Genomic DNA, 27712 nt, shown 5'->3' on the forward strand with positions numbered 1-27712 from the left:
AAAAAAAAAAAAAAAAAAAAAAAAAAAGATTTTGCCAGGGTGTATATAGGTGGAGAAACATAAATGATTCCATAGTGTTCCCTGATGTCTGGCTCCCTCTGTGCTTGAAAGAATGGACTCAGATAGTGGATAAATAAAGGAAGACCTGTCCAACCTTAGGCAACCAAATCATCCTTGGTCAAGCAACCTATAAAAAATGAAATGAGCTGAGAACACTTAGGAGTGAGATTTCCTTCTGCTTGTTTCACTACATTTTGGATTTGGATAATAAGGTTTTCTAAAGTCAAAGTTTTGAGTAATTGTCAGTTTCCTAAAACTTCATGGAAAATCTGCCCTGATACAACTTAAACCTTTGAAAAGTTTGCTTTCCATCTCCTCTTCCCAAAGCTTATGTATTCTTGGGACAACCATGGACAAAACTGTCATCATTTCCAGTAGGAACATCTGTTTTCCTTTGGGTTAATAACTTTTGTAAGATGCATTATGCTCAGCTACATACTTCTGTTTCTGAGAAACATTTGTTTTCTTTTTGTCATATTTGAAGTACCACCTATTATGTTTTAATGTTTTTCATACTGATACAACTTTAAATAAAATATTTAATTTAGATAAACAAGAATTGTCATATAGAGATTCAGCCAAAAGACTTAATTGGTCCTTTCAGGATTGAAAAGATAACAAAGTGAATTGGTTGAGCAATGTATGGATATTGATTATCATTCAAATATCTATTTTTGTCAACCACTCTGCTAGGTGCAGAAAAAATAGAGATGAAAGTTAATCCCTGCCTCAGAAAGCTCAGTGTCGGGAAATTAACACTATAGAGGCCAGTGGTAGGATGGGAAGAGGGTACAAAGGGCTTCTAGAACACAGAGAAGGAGCTCTTAGTCACACCCAGCTAGGAAGGCTTCCTGGAGGAAGGTGACTCTTGGCTAAGCAAGGTATTCAAACATTTATCAAATGAAATTAGGACAAGAGGTGAGAACATTCTAAGCACGAGGGCAAGTGGATGCAAAGACCAGTAGAAGGGAGATGTCATGGCTTATTCCTGGAACTGTGGGTATTTTGAGATGAGACAGCTTAGGAAGTAGCAGATGGAGTAAGTGGGCTTGGTATGCCTTGATAATAATTACAGAATTTTATACTGAAGGCAAGAGGAAGACATTTGCCAAATTAAAAAGGGCGTAACAAGAGTTCAGAGCAAGGGGAGAGGAAGGTCACAGGCACTGAAAAACAGATCTAGGGGAAAACACTTCAGACTAGTCATTCATTTAACAATAGGTTAAAGAAAGAACTTAAAAGTCAGCTAATAGTACAGAAGCTAGATAAGAAATGTTTGTTCAAGTTCGCCAGGTTTAATGTGTATTTAACTTGGATGGTTTAACTTAGTGTCTTTGAAGACATTACTTGGGTGACAAGTAAAGTAATTCATTATTGAAGTTATTTGTCAGGCTTTCTAATAAGCACTTGGGGCATTTTGCTGTTAGAAATCTATAGTCAAGTTAAAGAATGACCGGTGAGTAGAAAACCAAAGGACAAACTGAAATGTGCCTGCTTAGTAGGAAATCAAGTGACAAAGTGAAAACTGAAATGTGTTAAGAGAAAATAACCTTAATAGAAATCACAAGGGTAAGGCTAGAACCAATTTTGTTCATGAGTATACTTTTGTGAAATTTACTGGGTAAACACCCCAAATAAAGAATAAAAAGGATTTTAAAGATCCAATAAAAGCAAGAATTTGGCATTTTATTAGTGATATCAACATCCTATTATAGAAACCAATAATGTGGGATGAATCCATCAGAATCTGAAGAATAAGGGCAAAGTAGATAACTTGGCCAAATAAAATTATTAATTTAGTATAAGCATATAAATTGAATTAGTCTAGCTATAAAGGATAATCGTATTAAATACGATACACTACAAATTTATTGGAAGCAAAGTTTAATTATTTCAAGAAAAGAACTGATTGAAATTGAGACCCAATATTAACTTATTTATTTTTACTCTAAGACTGAATAACAAAAGATAACATACAGTAAATATCAAAGGTTCTTTTTGTATTAATACTGCTCTACCTCCCAAGAAGGATAAGCTCTAATAAACCTTTCAAACAAAAAATGGGGGTGGAGGGGAGAGGGGAGAAATCACTCTAAAACATAAACAAAGTTCTTGAAATTGCAGGCAGTCAAGTTAACACCATTCCCAATTGTAAGCAGATACTGCTTTTCCCGATGAAGAGTTTACTATTAGGGATATTTTCAAAAGCAAGACACTTGGAGTAAACAGCGAAACAAAGGAGAACTATTTTATTCAAAGGCCTGAGCACATATGGAACCTGTTAAGGGGATGGTGGCTGCAGAGAGAACTACAAACAAGTTTAAGAGACACCTAGGCTGTCTCTGAAAGCAAGGGATGGAGGCAAGCGTGGTTAGAAAAGCAGAAAGTGGGCCAGAGATCAGTCAAATGGGAGGGAGACAGGCTGTTGGGCAGATGGTCTCTTCTGTTCCAAAATATTCAAAGTTAAGGACACTCCTTAGCACACTTTTATTTTACACAAAGAGTGAATTAAGAAGAAACCAAGGGTCCGTCAGAGTTTTTCCTGGATTTACTTGTGTCCTTTCTTTGATAAACTTTGCCTTGTGTATGTAATTCATTTGCTGCCCTCTTCACATTGAGGCCCTTCCTTGGTGCTCTCTCCATAACCCTTAGGTTCCAATTAGAAAATGTGAATTAATTAAGGGTAAGTTTCTTGTTTATGTTGTATAGTTATCTATCTTAGGTTATGTTATCTTCCTCTGAAAATCTCATAGGAAGATCAATATTTCTCCTTCGACAAAGTGCAATGCCCACTTATTTACCAAATTTAGGACCAGTCTAGACTATGGAATTGTAATTAAGTTATTTTTTTCACAGTATATTTCACAGCACAGTCCATTAAAAATTAATGGACACAGACAAAATAATGAGTTGAGTTGCCTTGCTTCAGCATAGTGGAATAATGACATCTGATGAAACCAAGCACACCTGGATGGCACCTGATAGGCAAGATAAATTCCCGAAGATAATTTACAGACCTCACTCATCTGCCAGCTATAAGCCAATATTCAGTCCCATTAACCAAGCTCACAGGGGGCATAGGGCCTTATCCTACACACCTTCCGAAATAAAAAGCAGGCAAGAGAACCACTTCTCTGAAGAGCTGAATTGCTACTGGAGAGACCAGAATAGACATCTAGTAAAACAGAAAAATGCTGAGAATGAAAATATACAAATCAATTCTATATAACCAAGGACAGACTGGAAACAGTCAGGGACTTGGCCTATCAGGTCAGTATGTTGCAAATGACAGACTTTACATTCACTTCACTGTGGCAAATGCAACTATTTTAGGCTCAGGGCAGGACCATACAGGCACCCAGCCAACAGTTACACTTTGAGATAAGTCGTGGTCCAGGTCTGCAAGGCACAAGGAAGTAGCAACTGCAACTGGCCACCTGAGTCCTTGGCATTCTAGCTTCTGCACTACAGCTCACAAGAGCCTGTACTTTTACTGGACCACTTATAAGGGAAAGTCTTTGGGAGGAAGACTTAATAGCGGGTATCCTAGACCTAATTTCTCCCACAGGAATGAAGCCTCCATTCAACAAGGGAAAACTGACTAAATGCCTATACTTTATAATATACATTAATAAAATTATAAAAAGTCTTAACTATCTGTAATATAAAGGAAAAAACCCTTTTAATTTTTATGTTCACTTATAAATTATATTAGTAAAAACAAAATTGTCTATCTTCAATGAAAATGAATACATAAGAAGTCATGCTATACCAACCACTACTAATCTGACCAAAGTTATCTCCCTGAAATTATTATTCATTTCAGCAGAATGAAAACATACAGATACAACAATTGCAGATATACCATCCACCCAGGACAATTAGAAGAAAATGAGACTATTGATGTAGGAGATGTAATCCTATACCTTACGGGGAATATATTTTATGAACAATCTACTTTCCCTACTTCTTCTGCATCTTGCCAAATAATCTACTTATGCACACAAATGACAAACAGTGCTGATTGAACATAAGGAGTGATGACAGAGAAAGGGCAAGCCAGGCTTTATTTTAGGGTTCCTAAAGGCAAAATGTGATAAGGGATACCCTTTTTAAAGTCAAGGAGGTACCAGCTAGGAGAAAGCCTACGGCTTCACCACTTAATAGCGTTGTGACTGTGGGCAAATAGCTTAGCCTAACTGACCATCCCTTGCCTTACCTATAAAACGCTTAATGCCTCTCTTAAAGTTACTGTGGAGAATAAATGAGTGCAAAGCACTGAGTACAAGGAGTGACACAGACATAAACTGAGGGGCACGTCCAGGAGAGCACAGAGAAGCTTTCCTGACCAGGCAGAGCAGAACTTCTGAAAACAATTATTCGTTTGGCCTCTGTTCTAGAATGAACTTTACGTTTTGCCAAACTCATTAAATCCAGATGAATGGCAGTAATGAATGAAACTTAATTTTTAAACTCTTTGTGTGTGTGCTTATTTTCAAGTCTTCCTCTTGTTTATCTAAGTTAGAATTGAATTTACACCTAACTGTCTAGCCCAGTGGATCCCAACTCTGTCCGCATTTTAGAATCACACAGGGAACACTTAGAAAATATAGCTGCCAGAGGTTTTGCTTTAATGAATTTGAGCTGAGGCCTAGACACCAGTTTTTTAATTATGCTCCCCAGGTGATTCTAACGAACAGCCCGAGCCCAGAACCACCACTATAGCTAAGCACACTTGAACTAGTTCTAAAGAATTAGACTTGTGTATTTACTAGTAGTGACTCAAAACAGCTTCACCCATCCTGACATAAGAACCTTATGGCAGCTTACTCAAGGATGTGGGTATCAAATCACTCCTTTCTTCAAGAAGTAGAAAAAGCTAAAAAACCACATAATTAGTCAGCAGAGTGAATGGAAAGAAATTTACAAGGTCATAATTCAACAATCTTTTTTAAGATGTAAAAAATGAGCATGTTTGCTTGGATAAAAATGAGCCATGCCCTATAGCAGACTTCCAGGGCAATTATGTAAGAAGAAAAGGTATTTTTTAAAGGACCTTTTCTCCTATGTGCATGATTTTCCTTTTCTCTTTGAAGCTATACAAAACAAAGATAACCATCTGAAATACAGACCTGAGGCAATTCTGCTGAGCCTGCGGTTTTCGGGTTCAATGGAAATCGGATACACTATTCTTTTAAGAGCGCCACCCTGATTGGAGCCCTGGTAGATGGATCAGTTGTCAGGGAACTACCTCTATTTTTAACCCCCGTCTAGTTCACCTAGTGACCCTGAGCAAGATATTTAACTGGTCTCCAGTCTAACGTGCCTCTGCAATCAACACACTGTACCAAGTTCTAGAATCAGTGTCATTTTCATCAGTAACTTACCAGTGTGCTGCCATCGGTCCAACGGAAGTCATGTTCAAACATCTTGTCATTGAGGCCTATCCACTGATAATCATGGCCCACACCTGAGAAGGGGAACAACACAGACATTTTATTATCTTTCCCACATATGGATGAAATGTATCAAAGCAAACTATTTTTGGCATGAATCATGCATCCTCTTTTCTGGCTGGATTTCTGTTTAGCTGCTCATAAAAATCTTTCATGGTCTAACTATCTTTTGTTCTTCTGCCCAATGTGTTTTAAACCAAAAAGCTAGTTTGCAAATATCGTGAAACATTAAAATATCAGACGTGGACAAGTATTTCCCTAGCAGTGCACGACAATTAAGCATTTTTTTCCGTCTTTACTCATGATACAAACTTTCCACTTACTTTTTTATTAAACTGTGCAATTGGCAAAAATTCAGTGAACCAATAAAATGTGACAGATCTCACCCATGCTAGCCTCATTTTGGAAGCCACATGTTTCTTCTCAAAGCATTTTTAATGGTGAACACCTAGACTGGACAGATCTGCAAAACTTCCTCAAAAATAATTACTTTCCCCATGAAATGAGTCACAGGCAAAGACACCATGAAAAAAAGTTAAATGAACCTCTACTCAGATTGCAAATTAAACTTCTAAGAGATAGCAGGCATCACGAGAACATATTTAATAGAGCATCAAACAATGCTTCATGAGCAAAAAATTTCTACATATTTTCTACATAAAAGCTAGCTGCCCTCCTCTCTTTGCTATAGTCTAAGGAGTTACTAAACAGCTCTGTTAATAAGTTTCATTAGCTTTCAGTCTCCCTCAGTTCATGTTCTTAATATGAGGCCCACTTTCTATGGTCTAAAATAATTAGAAACTTGGATGAGAACCAATTATGCACAGAGGATAAGATTAGGGTGCTATTTATAATTCAATTTTAATTACTGGGATAAAAATAACTGAACGCAATTTTCTCTTTTACTTTAGACAGCATATGTACATATTCAAAACAGAGACCAAAAGCCTGGGAAGAATTAGACTGGAAACATAAGAGGTGGTCATTTCTTTAAGTCAAAATATGATCAAATAGTAATTTCATATGATTTGACCTATAGCATGCTGTTTCAACTATTACTGCTGGCAAATCGTGAAATGCCTTTCTATGTTACAGTTGAATGTTTTTCAAAGTAGGGGGCTCATGTAGTAGAGATGATTTTAGTTCACAGATGAAGGATTTAATAAGTTGAGTCATAACTGAGAAAGCTATTTGTTTTCAGTTAGATACAGGAAAAACTAAGAAGGTGGTAAGAATGAATGAAGCTTCAGAAAACCCATGTATATTTGGTACATACGATTCACAAACATTTGTTCTTCATGAGACAGAATGCTTGTGAGATGGGCGCCCTGCAGACGGCATTCCCGTTCAGCTGCATCCCAAGTACGTCGATGGGCAAAGTACTTGTAGCACTGCCCTTGAAATTTGTGCCAGCCATAGTCACATGTCTCCGTGTCTGGGAAGAAACAAGGCAGGGGCTTATTAAACTCATCTATGTCATTCAGACTTGATTCACCCATCCAAAAGTTCATAGAAGACCCAAGCCAATATCAATGCAATGTCCTCGAAGCAAGGGATTCACAAATTTTGGTCACGATGACAAAGAAATTATGATAAAGGGAGCCCAAATTATTCCTGCCAAGTGGGTGGCAATACATCTTAGGACTGGAAAGGCACTATCGAACTGCTCTTTCCCTGATGAAAGCCAGTTTCAGCAGGAGAAAAACTGGAAAAGGGGCCATTCAAAACCTCCTTAGACTGCAGTGTCTACTGACTCACTTGTGAAGCAATTGGGGCTAATTCCTTGCCAACACAACTTTTCTAAAGAGTATCATTCAAGTGATAAGATAAGAATTCTGGCTAAAAGGATTATGAATGCTCTATTTGCTTAAGGACTTCAAAGGCTCTGGAAATAGTCCTTTCCCACTTCCCGAAGAGAGAGCTGGATGGCCACAGCCTCTTGTAAGATTTACTAAGAGAAGAAAAAAATTCTTCATCAGTCGGCAGCTTCTGGGATATAGCTAAGGACTGTGAGCCTTTTTCCCAAAATGAGAGGGAATATAGGTAACTCCCAGTGCAAAAGTATCGGGATTTGAAGTTTATCAAGAATGACTTTAATTTAGTACCCCTCATTCCATCGCACCATATACACATATGCATATGTGTATATAAATATATATTTTTCTCTTTTGCAACAAGCACACTGTAACCAGTATCCTGGTGAGATGAAAACACTTTTCAAATATGTTTAAATTTTGCACTGGCAGTAAGCTTCAGCTATAATTTCTAGATTGCCAGTTTTTAAGTATTTCATAGGAAAGCTGTCTTGCTCATAAAACTGCATTCTCTCTTTTTTTTTTTTGCCGTGCCACACGGCATGCAGGATCTTAGTTCCCTGACCAGGGATCAAACCCGTGCCCCTGGCAGTGGAAGCGCGGAGTCTTAACCACTGGACCGCCAGGGAAGTCCCTAGAACTGCATTCTCATTGGCAATCTTCCCTTGGACATGCCCACTCACAGGTGAGATTAAACTGTATGTTAGTAATCAATAGAAATAATTTTAACTTTCACGAAACATCTCACAAAGATACTGAACTAGTTACGTGTAAAAACTAACAAAACTGCGAAGTTTATGAAATTGGAGACGCTGTGAAAACTCCAGGTTATCTCATGATCATCCTCCCCTCCCCTAATTTTACTGATTGATGAAGATAAAACTCTACTAGATGAAATGAATGCTCGTTTTATATGTCTGACTTGGTGGTCAAGTTGAAAGTCAGATTGTCTCCTGATTCTCACTGCATTTCCTCCTCGTCCTGTAATTCTGGGAAAGCTTGCATGGTGAGAGAGTTAATTTTTTCCTGGCTTCAGTGATTTAGACCATAATCATACAACAGATGCAGCTTATCTCTGAAAGCAGTCTTTATTTCAGTTTAGTCTATCAGGCCTGTTGCTTAGTTAGAGCCAGCTGACTAATTGATTTAAACAATGTGCACCGGAAGTTTTGAGTTATATTACAGAGTTGTTTGGACACCACCAAATTTCACAGGAAAGGACTCAAGACACAGTTAGGTGGTATCACAGTAGCACTTGGCACCCAAGAGTGAAGCCTATTTTGGCTACTTGGATGTAGTGATTTTTTCTGGCGGGGGGGGAGTTCCCATGGAAGATTTCAGAAGTGAGGTGGGAAGAGTGGGGAGGAAACAGATCTTCACATATGAAGGGGTTAGTTTATAGGGGAAGAGAGTTGGAAAATTTTTTAGACTACCCTTACTGACAAAGTCAATGATACGATATTGTAATAGCATAGCTTCCCTTAACCTTGGAAATGATCATTTGTTTGAAGACACGCAGTTTAAGATTCTAGAGGAGCCGTAACTTACTGAATAATATATCAGAAAAAAATTATTCTATACACTCTTATCCTCTATTAACCCAAATGGTTTTAGCCTGGTTTTCTTTCTTTGTCTTTTATCACTGAGATAGATTAAGTATTTTTCCTCTCACACACAAAACACCAAAGGATCCTAAAATTTAGACGCATGACAACGACGTTGTTATAATGCCGTCCTCAATTAGCAGGTGTGTATATTCCTATCAGGACATGGGTCCAAAACATAGAGGCAGTGGTTCTGCTAAAACCAAATAGGGACAGATTATTTATCTGTACTCTCATAACTTCCCAATAATTGTAAATAATGTGCAAATCACACAACAGACGAGTTTTTATTTTTTAAAAAAGCCAAATATCCACACTGATTCACCTAATTTTTACTATTCATGAATTCATCACATATGTAATTAAGGACTATGTATCAAGCAGCATCTTCTAGGAGGCTATTCTGAAAGGAGAATTTCAGAAGCAGTCTGTTTTTTCCAACTTACCTAAAAATAATGTGACATACATATCATCTATTAAAAGGCAACTCTTTTGGATTGATGTTTTCTTAAGTGTTATCCTACATTGGGAAATATTTCTTATACTTTAAAACTCACATAGCGCATAGGTTACATTACAAAGTCCCAGATTTAGTTTTGCCTGTGTGTTTCGGGGGAGGTGGGGAAGGGTACGACAACACTTGTTCGTGACCACAGAAGCTGAAACTGTCACTCTTAAACAATCTCACTAAAAATCTATTCTCTTTATGCTATATAGGTAATGTTTTCAACACTTCTGACATGTAGCCCTCAAGCCTTAAGAAACTGTCAACACTTCAGCACTTCTGGCTGGCAAGCTGTATCTTGACTTTGGGGGCAAACTGTACAGAACTGTCTCTCCAATGTTCTAAGACCTTCTTCTAGATTTTAAGATCTGTTATCATTCCACCAAATGTGTCCCCTATTTCAGAGTTATTGGGAGTTGTGAAGTTTCTAAAGCAGAGAACAGAATAGGTCAGCTGAAGAAACAACACAGTCATCACCGAAATTTGGATAGAAAACTGTTTAGACAACAATACTGCTGTTAATGAAGAAAACATTTGTTCTTAGGCAACCTGGAAAGAGGAAAAAAAAATCAGTGTCCTGGCAATAAATCACAGGAGCACAGCTGCATCTGGTAAACAGACTGGGATAGCTGTTTCTCAGCAAATAATGTGGATGAAAGTTAAACTTGCTTTAAGATAAAATAGAATATACCTGACAGTTAGGTGGTACCAGAAATGGAGAAAAAAATTAAAATTTTCCCTTTAATATTCTTTTAAAGAGAAGAAAAAGGTAATTGGTCCCAAACTCCCTTCCAAGGATGTTGCTGCTGAATCTATCAGATTCACATCTAAATAAAATGCTTATATTTAAAAGTTACTTTAGAAGAATGAAGATACTGAGAAAAAACTGGGCTTTCCAAGGCTACTTAGGTTCATTTTGCCCACTGTCTAATTTACTAGCTGCTTGACTTTGAACACATCACTTTTCCTTCCTGAGCCTCAATTTCTGGCCCACTTAACCCACGGAAATACTGCTGTTAACCAAAGGAAATGGTGTACCCTGGAGGCATATGGTAAATTACAAAGTATCCAACAAATACTATCTCTTTTTATTCCCTGCCAAGAATTATGCTGGGTTAGGAAGATCAGAGACATTGTTTTATTCAGAGCTCTATCGCCAGTTCCCAGAACAGTGCCTGGCCGACAGTAGGTTCTCAATAAACACTTGTTGAACAAATGATTTTTTGAATCACTCCTTATACTTGGAACTAAGCGAAGCCAGAATCGTTTTTATCAATAAGATATATGAATGTCTCAAGTATCTCACCCTTTTGTTTTCTTCAACAAATAGCATCTTTCTCACTGTTTTTCTTAAAGAAGAGGATCTTGTCTGGTCAATTATCATATTTACCTTTTAAAATTCTGAAACAGACCCATCCTATGCAATAAAGAAAAAGAAAAAAAAAAACCCTAAAAAACCCAAGCATCGCCCATCCCCTTCCACTGGCAATTCAATGCATGCTCTTTTTACTTTTGCTTTAATTGTTGTGCCATCCAGATTAATGCTGCAAAGCTGAATGTGAGGCCAGACCCAACGTGCCTGAGTTATTAGACACTCATTTTCGTTTTGTCTGGTGGAATGGAAGTTTGGCATTAAGCACTTTTGTCAAAGCCAAACCACCGTATGACTTTAAGTAGAGGAAATCGATGGTCCAAAACTGAGTGTGCTGAGTATGCAATCTGTTTCTGATTGATGGGCTCAGAAATGTTACCATTAACCACCCAAGGGCTTCCCTGGTGGCGCAGTGGTTGAGAGTCCGCCTGCCGATGCAGGGGACACGGGTTCGTGCCCCGGTCCAGAAAGATCCCACATGCCGCGGAGCGGCTGGGCCCGTGAGCCATGGCTGCTGAGCCTGCGCGTCCGGAGCCTGTGCTCCGCAACGGGAGAGGCCGCAACAGTGAGAGGCCCACGTACCGCAAAAAAAAAAAACCAAAAAAACCCACCCAAAATACATCTCATGTTGGCCATAAAATGCAAATTACAGGGATCACACGATTCAAGCCATCATGAATTTAAGCCTTTCTTGCATTCAGAAAAAGTAGATGTTTCTTCAGTAGGAAAGAAACCTGGTCCACAATATCTTTTCTGTATTATTTGCCAAGCCAAGACGAACGTATTCACACAACTGTATTAACTCATTCTCCAGAGATGATTGACTATGAACAATAAGCCCATTGAGTCTCACGTGCTTAGGGGGAGAAAATAAAGGCAACTAACATTGAATTCAATACTCCTTGGTACAAGCCACATACATGGATTAAAATCAATGCCTAATTTGTCCCCAGGAGGAATACATACAACAACATTCCTTTAGGTGGACAGATGTCCTTAAATTCAGCTCAGTGTGCCTGTCTGCAATTCTATTCTATCAGTAAAGCAACAATGATCAAATCAACACTGTTGTTCAGATGTTGTGAGCTATGAACACATCAGGAAACCTAATGTATTTAGGCAACCTATGAATTTCCTCTGCAAAAAAGAATTTGCAACATGGCCAAAATTGCTCAAAAAAAAAAAAAAAGGGCTGTCTAGAATTAACAGTTGAAGTATCAACCTGTTCATCATACAAATGTTGCAAGAGCTCTTACCTTGCTCGCAAAGTGCACCAACGTAGCTTGGAAGGCAGAGACACCTGAAGGTATTAAACCCATCGACACACGTGGCTCCATTGCGACAAGGATTAGAGTGACATTCATCAAAATCTGAAACAAAATCATAAAAGGCCACAAAAGTACTTTCAAAACAGGTCAAAGGATCTTATTTAGTATAAGATTGCCAGGTGAAATACAGGATAGCCAGTTAAATTTTAATTTCTGATTAAAAAAAAGGAGAAACTTTAGTATGTCACATGCTTTATTTAGGGCATACTTATACTAAAAAAATATCTTTTTTTATCCAAAATTCAAATTTAACTGATCTTCTAATATTTTTATTTGCTAAATCTGGCAACCCGAAGAAAATTTCAAATATATTCAGAGTAGGGTCATTATCTCTATTGCTTTTAGAAGAGTCACATGAGTCCTAAAATCAATAAAGAATTCCCCTAGCCTTCCCACTCCCTATCCCAGCTCACACTCTGATAACCTCACATGTGGAACACTGAAAATGCTTAACTGAGCATAGCCTCTGGGCTCTTCCCTCTCCAATATATCCTTCACTCTGCTGCCTGTCATCTTCTTTAGACACAATCAAGATAATTTTACTCATTGGCTTCTAAACATTCCAAGGGCCCCAATTATCCAGGGCAGTGGTCCTCAAAGTGTGGCCCCTGGACCAGCAGTATCAGCATCACCTGAGATTAGAAATGCATGTCCCCAGGCCCACCCCAGACCTACTGAATCTGATACTGTGGAGGATGGGAACAACACACTGTAGTTTACCAAGCCCTATAAGGGATTCTCACGCACGCTAAAGTCTCAGAATCACTTGACTAGAGTATGAAGTAAACCCCTTCAGTACATTGGATCCAGGACCTTCCTAGACCTATCTAGATCCAACCTGCTTTCCAATACTCTTTCCCAATGTTTCTCTCTCACAAACCCCTAAGTAGGCATCCTGAATACTCGTAGCCCCTCAGATGCATTCTGCAGTTTGTGGTCTCTGTGCTTTTGTTTGCTGTGTTGAGTCCCCCTCTCCCACTTATCAAAATCTTCCCCAACTTCAATCTGTATCAAATGCAACCTTTCTAACATAGACCTCTATGATCTCTTGTGATGAAATGAATGCCTTTATTCCATAGCATTTTGTAATTCCACTAAAAATTTAATTAATCTTTATATTAAGTATTAAAAATGAATATACAAAGTAAATTAAATTTCTAAGAGGTATATACTGTATCCTTTCCTAAAGAAATGGCCTTAGGAAAAATATTATATAATAATGCTGGCAAATACTTTTATAGTGTTCGCTAAGTGCCCACACTGATCTAACAGCTTCACATATAATAACTCATTAAATTATTTTTAACTGATTGTAATGTGAAAAAGAATGGGGGCAACAGAAATGTTTTTATACATATATATGTAAATTTGATATTTAAAATATAATTACTTCTTAAATGTTATCTATTGCGATCTCTATATCCTCACTGATTAGTACACAAATTGAGCTTACTAGCTCTGTTGACTTTTTTTTTTTTTTTAAAGATAAGTATTCTTTTAACATGAATGCTGGGGGTTTTATCTCAATACTGCTGTGTAATCTAAAGTGTAATCCATGGGCCTTCCTTATTTGATCATTATGAGTAAACCATTATGGTGCTGCCGGAAGGAGCACCTAGTCGGTAGATCCCATCATTTCTTTTCTAGAGTCAATATCTATATTCAGCCAAATCAAAACTGGGGTCCTTTTTAAAAAAATTTTTTAAGGAAAAGGAAACTTAAATAAGAATGGGAGTAAAAGGAGCTGATTTAGTAAAGAGACACTGATATTCTTTGGAACCCAAAAGAGAGGAGGAAGACAACAATGTCACAAGGTCTTGAGGAAGAGGTGGGTGAGGCTGGTCTCTGGGGACAGCCAGAGAAGAAGCTTTCCTTTTCCACATGAGAGCAACAAGTTATCTCAAAACAGAAAAACTTCCTATTTTTTAAATAGAGCTTTCTTACAAAATCTGTATTTAAATTGATAATTTATTGATATGCAGATGTGGGGACAGATCAACATATTTGTCAATACTTAACACTACTTTACATTTGTAAAGTCTATGTGTAAAAAACACACAAAGACACAGCTGACCCCAGTAAGCTTCACTGAGTCTTGGGTATATCAACAAAATTCAGTAAATATCTATCCCTCTTTCCCACACCCTACTTAACTTACTCTAAGATTTTAATTTCACTTAACATGTAATTCATCTACACATAGGTTTCTCCGAAATCCTCTGATTGATTCAAGCAATATAAATTCTCCCCCAGTACATCTTCTGGAAAAGCGCTACAGTCTTTCAGGCGAGAACATCTTACCAAGTTCACACTGGTCTCCACTGTATCCTGGCACACAGGTGCACACGTAGGAAGTTTCAGTAGGATAACAGGTGCCCCCATTAAGGCACGGGTTCGTTTTGCAACGATCAGGTCCTACCATGTTCAGGAAAGAAAGAAAAGCAATTAGGCTCATCTCTAAGTTTCAACATATTTTAGCATAAAATGCCACTTCTCGCTACCATAACATAAGCTTTACCATAGCAATTTAGAGATACTACACATTCAAAATTAACATTAACTTTTCTCTCTGGAGTGTTTCTTGGCATTATAACTAATTATTACAAATTGCATCTATTCATTTCCGGGATTCAACCATCATTATTTTAAACAATATTTTGTATGGTATCTGGCAACTAATACATTCTACTGCAGATTTAGTTGGCATGATAATGGCAATTGATTTTAGTCAAAATGATTACACGTATGTGCACAGTGAATGGAAAATGTATTCTTTTAAACGAGGTTAGTTCATGTGAAATGGCTGGATACACAGAACATGCATTCTTTTTAGCATTGGCTTGTTACCATCATTTGAATTATTATTGCCTTTTACCACTTAATGCTCAGAAACTTTTTCTTCGAAAGTGTGCACTGAAGTCTCTTCTGCTACATTAATATGCTTTTTCCAAAAACACGTTCCAAATGTACTCCTTTAAACTATACTTGAAGAAAAGCAACACATGGATTAAACTCTACTGTATAAAAACAAACCCAAATACAAAAACCTCACCTTAAATGAAACCCCAAATTTTTATTACAATTTTCTTATTAAAACACAAAATTGACACTCCTAGCGGATCAATATAAAGGCCAGAGATACAAATTTATGAGGTGAAAACAGTTTAATACGTATTTTCTAAATGCAAGTACTTTTACACTATATATTATTCTGTAATATATTATTATTATTCTGTAATATATATATTATTACATATGTTATTGTGTAGTATATATATTATTCTGTAATATTGCATGGATAACTTTATTTACATTAATAGCTTATATATATTATTTGAATACTTTTCCATAATTGCTCGTTTCAGATGTTTAAGAATCCAAATGAGAGTTAAATGTTTTACAAAAGAATTGAAATAAATAGGTCATATATGGAATAAAAACCATATTGTCAAAAATTGAAGTCCTGAAAGTCTGAAATAATGTACACGAAGAAAAGATGTCTACTTATGAAACATGAATATTTGGATAAACAGGTACTGCTATAGAAGATAACTGAGACTTTCCCACCCAGGAAAGTCAAACTCACACTTTCTGAGTGTTAAGAAAATTCTGGACTACTAGAAAGACTTGATAGATACACATTCGCATGTGTGGGTTCAACATGATAATTAGGTTAATTCAGATGGTTGCAACTATTTCTTCAAAAGCGACCCCAATTTTGCTAAGACTCTCCTATAGTTCTAAAGATATTTAAAATCGCCCTAGCCATTTTAGCCTTCTGCTTTTGAAAGCACACTGCCTAGATGACAAGGCTATGGTCAACAGCATATCTACATGCTGCTCTTAGTGCAAAATCCAAATGACATTTAAGTGAAAGGGCTTGGTAAAGTGCTATGTGCCACACAAATGTGAGGTACAGCATTATTCCCACCAGACATGAGACACCATGCGAGAGTATGGGACAAGGACTTGACAAGGAAGCGGGCTGTGAAGTTAAAGTAGTTTAGATTAGAATAGTTTTGTTTTTGTGCATTTTATTCTCCCCTAAACACTCTGTAGTCATCTCTGAAAGCTGAAACTGCAACAGATAGACCAGGCAATCCAACAGGAGCTACTGTTTACTGAATTAGCCTAAAGTGACAGTGTGTTTTGCAATGAAGACGCAAGCTCTGATTCTAGGTAAACATTGTGGACTGGATAACTGGTATACATTTCTCATTCATTTGTCAAATCTAACTCTCTCTATATATATAGTTATAACCAGTGATTTCTATATCATATTTTATCTAACCTGAAGTATATTTCAACTAAATTACAAAAGAATAAATATTGGCCAGATTACTAGGTTATCATTTACAGATTAAAGAAGGAGTGACAACAAAAAAGTCCATCAGCCACCTTTGATCAATTTTATTCACGAAATACTTCAAGTCATTTATGAAAGTTACACTTTATGACTATTTCACTCTAACTGAAGCACAACAAACTGAAGCATTAGTAGCACAAAAGATAAGTTTGAAACGATCAGAAGAATAATTCTAAGTACAGCCATGCTGTAAAACATATTCATTAAAATATTTTCATATATTTGATATATAAATATGATATCAAAATATCATATTTTTTGGGCTTCCCTGGTGGCGCAGTGGTTGAGAGTCTGCCTGCCGATGCAGGGGACGCGAGTTCGTGCCCCGGTCTGGGAGGATCCCACATGCCACGGAGCAGCTAGGCCCATGAGCCATGGCCGCTGAGCCTGTGCGTCCGGAGCCTGTGCTCCGCAACGGGAGACGCCACAATAGTGAGAGGCCCACGTACCGCAAAAAAAAAAAAAAAAAAAAAATCATATTTTCAACCAACACAGTCCTAGAAGTACTGATTTTTTTTTTTTTCTAGGTAGCAACTAGGTGGTGATAGCTACTTGTGGATTCCACTGACATTGTTATTTCCATTGTTCTTGGAAAACACCATTAAAGTGAACTTTTCAACATTATCAAGCTAGATTAAAAGGAAAATAAATTCTACACAGTAAACATTCCAAGATTTCTGACTTACATATCATTAAATATCAATTACTCATTTTTATACCACCAAAGACCAGTAGAAAAAACCACCTGCTTTGGAGTGGGGCTGATTTGGGTTCAAATCCCACTTTTGCCATGACGTGTGTGGCTACAACCCCGGGCAAATTACAGAACTTCTCTGAACCTCCACGTCCTACCCTTTTAAATGGGGATAATAACGTGTACATTGTAGCCTTTTTGTGAAGCTTAAATGATATAGTCTATATGAACCAGCATCAAATTCATGCTTCCTGTCCATTCAGTAAAAAAAACAGAAATTTCTCTCAACAGGCAGAGCTTGAATATATGCTGGATGAATACTCCCTATGGCTAGGCACTGTGTTAGAAGCATTATCTAGACAATCTGGAGCACGGGAATTACACAAAAGTATGAACTGATAACCAATATTGAATGAACTATGTGAAGTGTTTATTAAAGTTATTTACTAGTCTCATTTTTAAAGACCTGACAGATTTTGATATTGCCATAATTGCACCCATTCATGAGAGATTTTTAAAAAATAAGATGCTTTTCCTGTTTTTAAAACTAAGATGTATAACTACGGGATATAAGACAAAGCAATACTTTAGTTGTGGGTAAAACCAAATTGAATTTTTATACCATTAACAATTTCAATTTTTCCATGTTGCAATTGTATGTTGTTTCTTACACCCAGAAAAATACAAAGCATATCTTTAAAGCCCCCAAATAGTCTATACTTACTTTCTTTGCATCTCATTATGGAATCAATACTATGGCCTGTCCTGCTGTTACATGAACAATACAAAAACCTTCACTGATTTTAACATCACAACAAAAATTATATACACATCTCTGTTAGGACCAAGGGACTGTTTCCAAGCTGGGAAACAGATTTATCAGTGTTGTGCCCTTACCTGGTAAATAGATTGCTGTGCCTTCCACTGACTCTTCATTAATGCCAATCAGGAAACTGGTTTCATTAGAAGTTTCCAGAAGGGAAAATGATGGTGTTGCAAGCTCAGTATTTAACTCTGCGGTGCTTAGTGTCGCCTGATTATTAGAATCAAGAATCCTCGCCGATACTTGCTGTTCTGGTGCTGCTACTGTGGAATCCTCCCCTCTGATCAAAGCTGCTTGTGTTTCAGGGTTTATTTCCAGAGGAGAAGGGACGGTGGGCCTCTCAGAAGTCTGTGGGCTGGCCTGAGGCACCACACCTGCCTCGACCCCATAAATCACAGAAGCAGAAGTAGAATGTGGCCACAGTGTAGCACCTTCTAACACCATTTCACTTGCAGCTGTGACAACAGTCCCAGCCTCAGGTGTTTCAATACTGGGAAATACCTTGACTGTGTCTCCAGAAAGTTGAACACTGGTTTTGTTTTGAGAATCTTGGGAAATCTCAGTTTCTTCTTGAGCAATGAATTCTGTGGCAGAAGCCTCCATTTGTTCTAATAATTTAGGTTTACTTTCATCTTCTGAAGGCTCTGTGTCAGGAGATATGGATGGAGGCTCAGTTATGTGAAAGTCCTCTTCACTTGCGGGTTTGAAAGTCACTTCGATATTTGCAAGTTTTCCTGGGGGTACTGGGGATGTGCTGGCGTCTGTACTTGGCAGAGCTCTTGGCCGGGGGTCCTCTGTGTGCTCAGAGGCTCCTCTGCCTAAGTGGACACTGAGTGGAGGAGATGATGGTGTCCGAGAGAACAGCTTTGCAACAGCTAAAACTGCTGATGTATCCGTGGATGCTGGGGGATTGGATCCTTCCATCACATCAGGTGCCTCTGTTAAACTCTGAGCCGTAAGGTAGGCAGTACCAATACTTACGTAGCGGGTAGGATCTATCAGTGCCTCCTCAGCCCCGGAAGAGAATTCTGGTTGAAGAGAGGGAACCACATGTTTCTTTTCTTCATCCTCATTCTGTGTCCTTTCCAAATGGCTCAATGTTGATATTATTTCACTTTGGTCCGCAATTGCTTGACCGTCAGACAAAGTGCTTGATTCAAAGATGTCATCCAGGGTTTTTGCTTCAATGTTTGGTTCTTCAATCTCTGGATTAACTGTGGCAGACTTACTAGGAATGGGCAGGGATGTTGCTGTGGGAAGCAAAACATCTAATTCTGTTTCTGGGCTAGGGATGGGTATCCCAGGTGTGAAGATAAAGCCCATGTGATCTAACTGACTTCTGTTTTCGGGAGGCATCGATTCGTTATGTGTTGCCTGAGTGTAATTAGCCAGAAGAGTATCACCAGAGGCCTCAAAGTTTTCCTCAGTTGAAGAGAGGTTAACAGCTGCCTCAGACTTCTCTAGAACTTGAGTGCTGTCTTCATTACTGCCAGGTGGCCCTGAGGGTACCTCTGCATCTAAGTCCGTTTGCATTCCAAGGATGTCTTCATATATAGGTTTAGTGTGATCAATATCTATGATAGTATTTTTATCTGATGTCAGCTCAGGTAGAATTTCAAGGATGGTACTCTCTGTAATTGTCAATATTAAATCCTTGTCCTCTTTGTCCAGATCTATAATAATATTTTCAGTGGTTTTTCTTCTGTCAGGTTTTAATGTGGAATCCTCAAATCCCCAAAAATGGTCTTGGAAACTGTCTGCAGCACCTTCTGTGGACATTTCATAGGACATTGTACTTGACAGTGTGCTAGTTGGACCAGGGGAGCTTTCATTCTGCTCTGAATGAAGAGGCAGCACCATTGAAGCTGTTGGGAATCCATCAACAGTAACAGCTTCAGCACTTGGAACCTCAGAATGATTTTCCAGGGATCTATCAGAAACAAATGTGGTGCTGCCTTGCCTAGTTGCCTGAGTAGTTCCAGAAGTGTGGACTAAATCAACCACATCCAATTCCCCAGATCCTTCTCCAGAATGTTCATCAAACCAGTCAGATGGTTTTGGTGTTGATGTAACAAATCCTTTTGCCATTTCAGGACCATAAGTTCTAGCCAGAAAATCAGTGGAAGAGGTTGCTGTTTCTTTAGTTTCTGCTGTTGAAGTATTCTCGTTAGAGACTTGATCAGTCGTAGGCTGTGGTCTCCTAGTCTGGATTTCTTCTGCCCGACTATGTGTCTGATTTTGAGGATGTTCCATGTCTGCAGAGAAAGTGAGAGTTGCTGTGAAGGGTCCTTCTGTTGTGGTGTCACTTAAAATTTCTAGAAAGTTTGTGCTGGATGCTGTCTCATTGGCTTCGAACATGCTGTCTATTTTGGAAATGAGTGGTCTGATTTCATTTGCCACATTTCCCATTCCCTCATAGTCTCCAGTTGTGTCATTTAAGATGCTGGTTTCTAAACTTTGCACTTGAGAAGTCTGGGGATGTAATGTGCTAATGACCTGTTCTATTTCAGTAAAATTCACTGATACTGTAGTAGGCAGAACTTCTTCTCCTGATCCCAGTCCAGAGAATAAAAGATCCGTATCTGACTCTTCAATTATTGGTCTCATAACTTTGGGAAAGGGTTTTATACTTTCTTTCTCTTTGATTGTTGAACCTGTAATTACACTTTCAGCTGGTATTGATTCAGTCACTGAGGCAGTAGCTAAGAAAATATGGGATTTTTCAGTAACTTCAGGGAGAGTAGTATACGATTCTAAGCCCTCTGAATCCAGGTTTCGAGTAGACACGTCAACTGAGGAAACGCCTTCCCCCTCCATTTTCTTATTGTTACTGTAAGTTTTCTTTGTTGTTAGTGTAGAATAATCTGTGGTTCGGAGTCCAGTTTCAGGAAATGTTTGTGAATTGAAAGTTGTTTGTTCTGGTGCAACAGAACTTTGAGGGGGTTCAGAAGACTTTTGTTCTTGAATCTTTTCCTCTGACACTATTTCACTTTCAATTCCTTGCCTTACAGGGTTGACTTCTTTCCTGGGCCATAATTTGTCTGGCTCCATAGTTGGAGGAAAGTCCATTGAAACTGTCCCATTGACCTTCACTTCCTCCTCTTCCTTTGAAGCTTTAGTACTTTCAGCTTCTTCTGTTGGCAGGATGGTGGATCTTTTATCAGTTTCACTGATATCACCTTCTTCACCCAATCTTTGGTCAATAAATGGGGAATCGGTCCCAGAGACTTTTCCCACAGCCCTGGGAAACACTTGGTCAACAGAGCTGCTTACTGAGACCAATTGCTCACCTGAGCCCTCAGCTGAGGCTGTGAACTCTTCCCAAGGGAAGGCTGAAGTGCTGACCAAGGTGCTACTAGGCTCTTCTGAGTCAGCTGTGTGATTACTGTGGTCTGAGGTAGGTATTACAGATGGTGACATCTGGGTATCCTTAAATGCTGCATCCCCAGAGCCTTCCGTCATTAGCGTTTCTTCTTTTGTTATGGGATGAGATACTGTCGAGTATTCTTTGAAGTCACCACTGAAATCTTCCTCCAAAGGAAAATCTGTAGAAAAGCCTTTTATTTCTGCCCCATGAGTTGGCTCTCCTGAGATCTCTGAAATCATGTTTCCCTTGGATGTTTGCCTTTTAATTTCAGCAACCTCTCTGTCCATTACAGTACTCAAAACTAGTCCAGTTGGCTCAAAAGGGAATACAATTTCCACATGTGGAGACAAAGTGCCAGCTGCTTCCTTTCTGGCTTGAATTTCAGGCTCTAAATTTAATGAAGAAACGGTGGTGGTTTCTGGGTCAGCAGCAGCTTCTCCAGAGCCCTGCTCCACAAAGACAGAGACGGGGCTACCTGGGACGGTGGGCGGCACTTCCCGAACCCCAGGTTGACTGCTAAGGCTGGGCTCAGCAGTCTGTACCCCCAGATGGTCTAAAATGTTTGTTTCTGTAAAGACAAGAGTAGAATTTTCTGTTTCCGTTTCAGACTGGGTGGGTGTCATCCAGGACATAAAACTCTTCCTGGTACCAGATACTGAATCACTAGATGTAGTTTCATTTGAGTTTTCTAATTCAGAGGGTAAAGTTAATTGATCCGATCTCTGCGTGGGCTCATGTACCTCAGCTGTAGAAGCCGTACCTGTAGTTCCCTTCTCCTCATCTTTCCTTGTCTTTCCCTCAAGAGATGTACTGAAAGCCCACTCAGAAGTGTCTGTTTCCCTTACAGATTTGGTAGGCACTACTGCAGAAGATTGTTCAGAAACCGAATATACGGTGGTTGCAGGAACATCCAAAAGGCTCTCTGTGATCATTATCTTGCTAGTGTCTAAAGTAACGAGAGAATCTGTAGTATTGTTCTGTGATAAATCGGTTACCATGGCAAACATTTTATCTTCTTCTGCTTCCCCAGAGCCTTCTGGAATCGGAATTGAAGGACTTCCTGAGAACTCTACAATTTGTCTAGGGGTTATTTCCACCCAGCTTTCTACTGTGGACAGCGGCTCATCAGGCCGTGGAGTCCCTGTTAAGGTAAATGATACATCCTCTGAAACATGCGCTGATACAGAACTTGCAACTATACTTGGAGTATATGTGGTAGAAGTACTTTTTTCGGCCTCTTCACCAATTGTTCCTTCTGTAGCCCTTGAAAAGACCATTTTTTGAGATTCTTGGTCAATGGCAGCATCTCCTGAAGACTCTTCAGGAAACAGAGGTACTGATTCAGTACGTTCATGTACCAGATTATCAAGGTCGGGACTTTTCTCTGTGATTGATTCTGGCCCCTCTGTGGCTTCTCCCTCACGGCCTGGGGCTGTGGGGAAAATATCAAGCTCACCACTTGAAAAATGCTCTGGTGTTTCAGGGTAAATCTCAGGTCTCCATGTAATTTCAAGGGATTCGGTTGTTTCTTTAGACTCATTAGGTTGCATGGCAGTAGGCATTCCAGTTTTCGTGATTACAAACTGATGACTATCACTTTCACTGCTGTCTGAAAAATTTTGAGAAGGTGCAACACTTTCGAACTGGCCACGCCTAGCTTCTGCCGCTTCTGGGTCCTTGGGCACAGTGGTAACTAGATGCTTTCCATTTATGTACTGCACAGATGGGGTGGTCGTGACGTCAGTAGCATTGGCACACTCCTCGTCTTCCCCTTCATCCTCTTCACTGTGGTATAGATCAATTTCAATTAGCTCAGGTAAAATTTCAGCAATTAGATCATGCTCTGGATCTGTTTCTTCACTACAAGGCTCATCTTCTTTAGATTCTGAATCTATTGGATGACCAAATACCCTCAAATCACTCATTCGACCTGAAAAAAACAAAGAGTTTTCACAATACTTAAATAGAAGATTTGGCAGTGTACGACAGAAGAAATCGATAGCTAGGCTGGCTGATCACAGTCTCACACAAAAAGAAGGATTCAAATCTTTTCACATTAAGAGCAATCACCCTTCTATACATGGTTCTCAGTCTTCGAATTTGCTGTTTGATATTAGCAATGGGAAAAATAAATCTAATTTAAGATTGTAGCAACGGGTTATGAAAACTCTTCAACATGTTTAACACAGCAACGTCCTTAAAATGGAACAAGGAATCACATACACACATTGTAATCATGAAATATAGGAATTCATCTTTGTGTGACCTGAAAAAAAGTTAAAAGTTAAGACCACTTCACCAGATCATACAGAAAAAGTAACTGATTGCTGTCCTTAATGTAGGAGGACGCTTAGACGCGCTCTATTCAATAAGGAAATGAGAAGCGATTCCTTCTGGCCTCTTGTCATAATTTGTCCTAGAAGATTGTTTTTAGAAAAGCAAAAGAGAGATTTCTTTATAGCCCTTTCACAGTGTGATGACAACCCCACCCCAGTGCAACAGTGAGACAAGACTTAGCTGCATAGGTTGCAGGCACATCCCATACACAAGGGCAGGAAGCCCTGGAGGGAGAGGGGGGTCTCCATGCAGGGATGGCTCACTGAAAGCACCAGGAAAGAAGAGCCCTCCACACCTTTACACCTTTATCCTTCATGAGAGGTGACCTGGATTCGGTCAGTTATCATTCTTTTTATTACCCTTTTCTCCAAAGGAAGTTCAGAAGTCACAGCTAATCATTAGAACTAGCATACTTTAAATAACACTTATCCTCAGAACGTTTCCTAGATTGTAGATTGCCATAGGGTACCAACCACTAAGCCCAATTGCCTTTTCTGTCTCCAGATATCCACCAGCAAAGCTCCTTGTCCAAACGCCAGGAGGGAGGCCATTCTGCACCCTCACTTTCATCACGGAGGAATTCAGTCATCCTAAGAGAGGGTCCTGTCACTGAAGCTGTCCTAGTCTCAGTGTCACGGCAGTGCAAAAAGGTACCTGTGGGTGTGCTAACCCAGGAAGAAGACAAAGAGAAGCACGGGGGATGGCCCCAGGAACACTGTCACAGAGTTAACTTTCAGCCTAGCCCTGATCCATGCCACACACACTTAGGCTGAACCTGAGAACTTAGAGGGGGAATAATTACGACGGAGTCACCCCTGCCCCCCATCGGTAGGGAGATGGCTCCTGTTGTAAGAAGCTGCTCCCGGGATGCCCCTGGCGGGACAGCAGTCAAGACACGGCGCTCCCAAGGCAGGGGCCTGGGTTCCATCCCTGGTCAGGGAACTAGAGCCCACATGCCACAACGAAAGTTGGGGCATGCCGCCACAACAAAGGCTGGGCGCAGACAAATAAATAAATAAATAAATAAAAAAGCCACACCCTTCCACGCGTGAAAGGATCAGTATCTAGCATTTACCGATGTCAAAAAAGAAAAATACTCTATTGAGAAGGTAGCAATATTGTTTATATTCTTTATGTCAACATAAATATATAAGAAGTATATGAACTATCAATAAAAACTTTACGGGGCTTCCCTGGTGGTGCAGTGGTTAAGAATCCGCCTGCCAATTCAGGGGACACAGGTTCAATCCCTGGTCCGGGAAGACCCCACATGCCACGGAGCAACTAAGCCCGGGCACCACAGCTACTGATCCTGAGATCTAGAGCCCGTGTGCCACAACTACTGAGCCCACTTGCCTAGAACCCATGCTCCACAACAAGAGAAGCCACTGCAATAAGAAGCCCGAGCACCACAAGGAAGAGTAGCCCCCGCTCGCCACAACTAGAGAAAGCCCGCGCACAGCAACGAAGACGCAACACAGCCAAAAAACAAGGTAACTAAAAAAAAAAAAAAAAAAAAAAAACAGAAACTTTACGGAGCTCCTTCTCTTTTTAACCATGGTTTGCTAAAAGGAAACCCCAAAGACCACAAGACTTTTATGTAACTGGAAAATACACCATATTTACATTTATCCCTTTCACTCTAATAAAAACAAAAAAGAAAACTTTTTTTTTTTTCTGTATCCCATTTGCACTGTGTTGTCTCCATAAAACACTATTTGTGTTGGAGTGGGATACTCTTTCCTAAATATATATATATCCATCCTACTTAACTTTTACACACTACAAATCATTCCTTATACCTCCACCCCTTACATTCAGCCTTTCAACTATGTAAAAAAAGGAGTATAGGTTTTCAAATGAATGAAAAATATTTCTACCATAAAGAGAAATGAGGTCAATACATAACTCCAGTATATTATGAAAATATAAAATGAATACAGATGATTTCTGCCACTGATGTTACAACTACTCCTAACTGCCAAACTTAAGGAAATGCCTAAATGCCTCACCTTTCTTTCCCCAAAAAGAGTAAGTTCGTTCAATATTAGATCACTGAAGTTGTTACTGTAATCTTATATTGCCTCATGGTGTATATATTTTAAAAGAAAACATCTTCAGATGATAAACACCTTTTAATATGGCTTGTGTTGAAGGCTACCTTTCACTAAGAAAAAAGAATGTGAGAGACTATATATGCATGTGCATATATAGGTATATGAGAGAATACATCTTTAAATGCTTTCTGTACAAATGAATCTCTTGAAATATCACATTGAGAGTCTTAGCTAATCACCAAATCGAGTAGTCTCTCATTGTTAATACTACTTGAACATAGTAGAATTAAGCCACACTCAGTTAAACTATTCTGTTCAACTCTGTAGGGTTTAACAGGAACTTCAAAAATATGCTTATCTTAAATTGCTTATAGTGTCGTTTTACATACAACCCTTTTCATTAGGTTTCACTAGGTGTAAATGAGAATTCACTATTAAGAATTATCACAGGGCTTCCCTGGTGGAGCAGTGGTTGAGAGTCTGCCTGCCGATGCAGGGGACGCGGGTTTGGGCCCTGGTCTGGGAGGATCCCACATGCCGCGGAGCAACTGGGCCCATAAGCCACAACTACTGAGCCTGCGCGTCTGGAGCCTGTGCTCCACAACAAGAGAGGCCGCGATAGTGAGAGGCCCGCGCACCGCGATGAAGAGTGGCCCCCGCTTGCCGCAACTAGAGAAAGCCCTCGCACAGAAACGAAGACCCAACACAGCCAAAAATAAATAAATAAATAAATAAATAAATAAATAAATATTTTTTTTTAAAAAAGAATTATCACACATACAGTTGCTAAATTCCTACAGCATCTTATATTTAAATACAGAAAGACTTCCAATAAGAAGCATGGGTCTGTGTCAAAAATATGAAAAATCCCCACCACATTTTGTACCTTTTTACAAATAGTGGAGATTAAACTAACCATTCAGCCAAGCTTCTCCAGCCAAACACAAGGATTAATAAGGAAATAACTGCTTGGTGTTCTTTAGTTATAAACTCGTAGGCTAGGAATAGGGTAAAAATACTCAGTTATTATAGATTTATATGGATTTCTAAATAAATTCCTTACTTTTTTAGAAAACAAAACTGATATAAACATATCCCATGATCTTCTTAGTGAATAATTATAGATAGAGGTTTCATTAAGTATCATGTTGGTAGCTCTAAAAATAAGTGGGGTGGAATAAAGCAGAAAGAGAAAAGACACAGAGGCATGTCAGTGTGTCAAATGTCAGCATGTCAAAGGAACTGACACCCTGATGCTCACTTACATGTTTTACAAAGGAATGAATAAATTAAAATAAAATGTTTTTCTAGCAAAGAAAACAAAGAAGTCATTGTAAATCAACAATTTATATAGTAATTTCATTGACTATCAACTCTTATTGTCTACTTAATTCAATTAATTAATGTCCCTGACATTCACTATATATTCTCTAGTTTTAGTTCAATGAACAAAGGATAGTATTCTTTTAGTCCATTTTCCACTTGGGTAAGGAACTCTGACATTTCTTATTGCTCATAAATCTATGAGGACTTCTTAGTATTTTAGACCATTGTATTAGAAAATTTCACCAAAAGACTCAAATGTTAGATGGAATACATTTTCTAACCTAAATAAATATCACAATATTTCAATCACAGCCATACAAACACAGCAGAGAGTGGTCTTTGCATATACTTCACAACACAGCTCGGCATCATACTGGTTTTTGCACGCAAAATTAAACGTACCACCACAAACATGCATGGCACCCAAACGTTATCTCCGCAGGACCAACTGATTGCACAAAATTTACTGAGTACCTATTATCTATGAGACTATATGGCAGACACATGTTTACCAACTTTACAGAGACCTAAGACCTCCAAGGGTATCTTCTAAATTTCTCTTTTCTCTCTGAAACAAATACTCTTGCCAATAGGTTAGAGAAA

General features: G+C 38.9%; 1 protein-coding gene across 2 annotated transcripts in view; it reads right to left on the reverse strand.

Moving 5' to 3' along the window:
- VCAN (versican) overlaps positions 1–27712 on the reverse strand; it is a 114519-nt gene that overhangs the window by 20369 nt on the left and 66438 nt on the right. For both annotated transcript variants that reach the window (XM_027100688.1, XM_027100689.1), the window contains 5 exons: positions 18097–23319; positions 14441–14554; positions 12068–12181; positions 6793–6951; positions 5448–5530 (listed from right to left, as the gene is read on the reverse strand). In XM_027100688.1, coding sequence (XP_026956489.1) covers positions 5448–5530; positions 6793–6951; positions 12068–12181; positions 14441–14554; positions 18097–23319 — 5693 coding nt within the window. The remainder of the gene's footprint in view (positions 1–5447; positions 5531–6792; positions 6952–12067; positions 12182–14440; positions 14555–18096; positions 23320–27712) is intronic.

Source organism: Aethalodelphis obliquidens, unplaced genomic scaffold (assembly GCF_003676395.1).
Source record: "Aethalodelphis obliquidens isolate GAN/ISIS:26980383/991018 unplaced genomic scaffold, ASM367639v1 scaffold4, whole genome shotgun sequence".
NCBI lineage: Eukaryota > Metazoa > Chordata > Mammalia > Artiodactyla > Delphinidae > Aethalodelphis > Aethalodelphis obliquidens.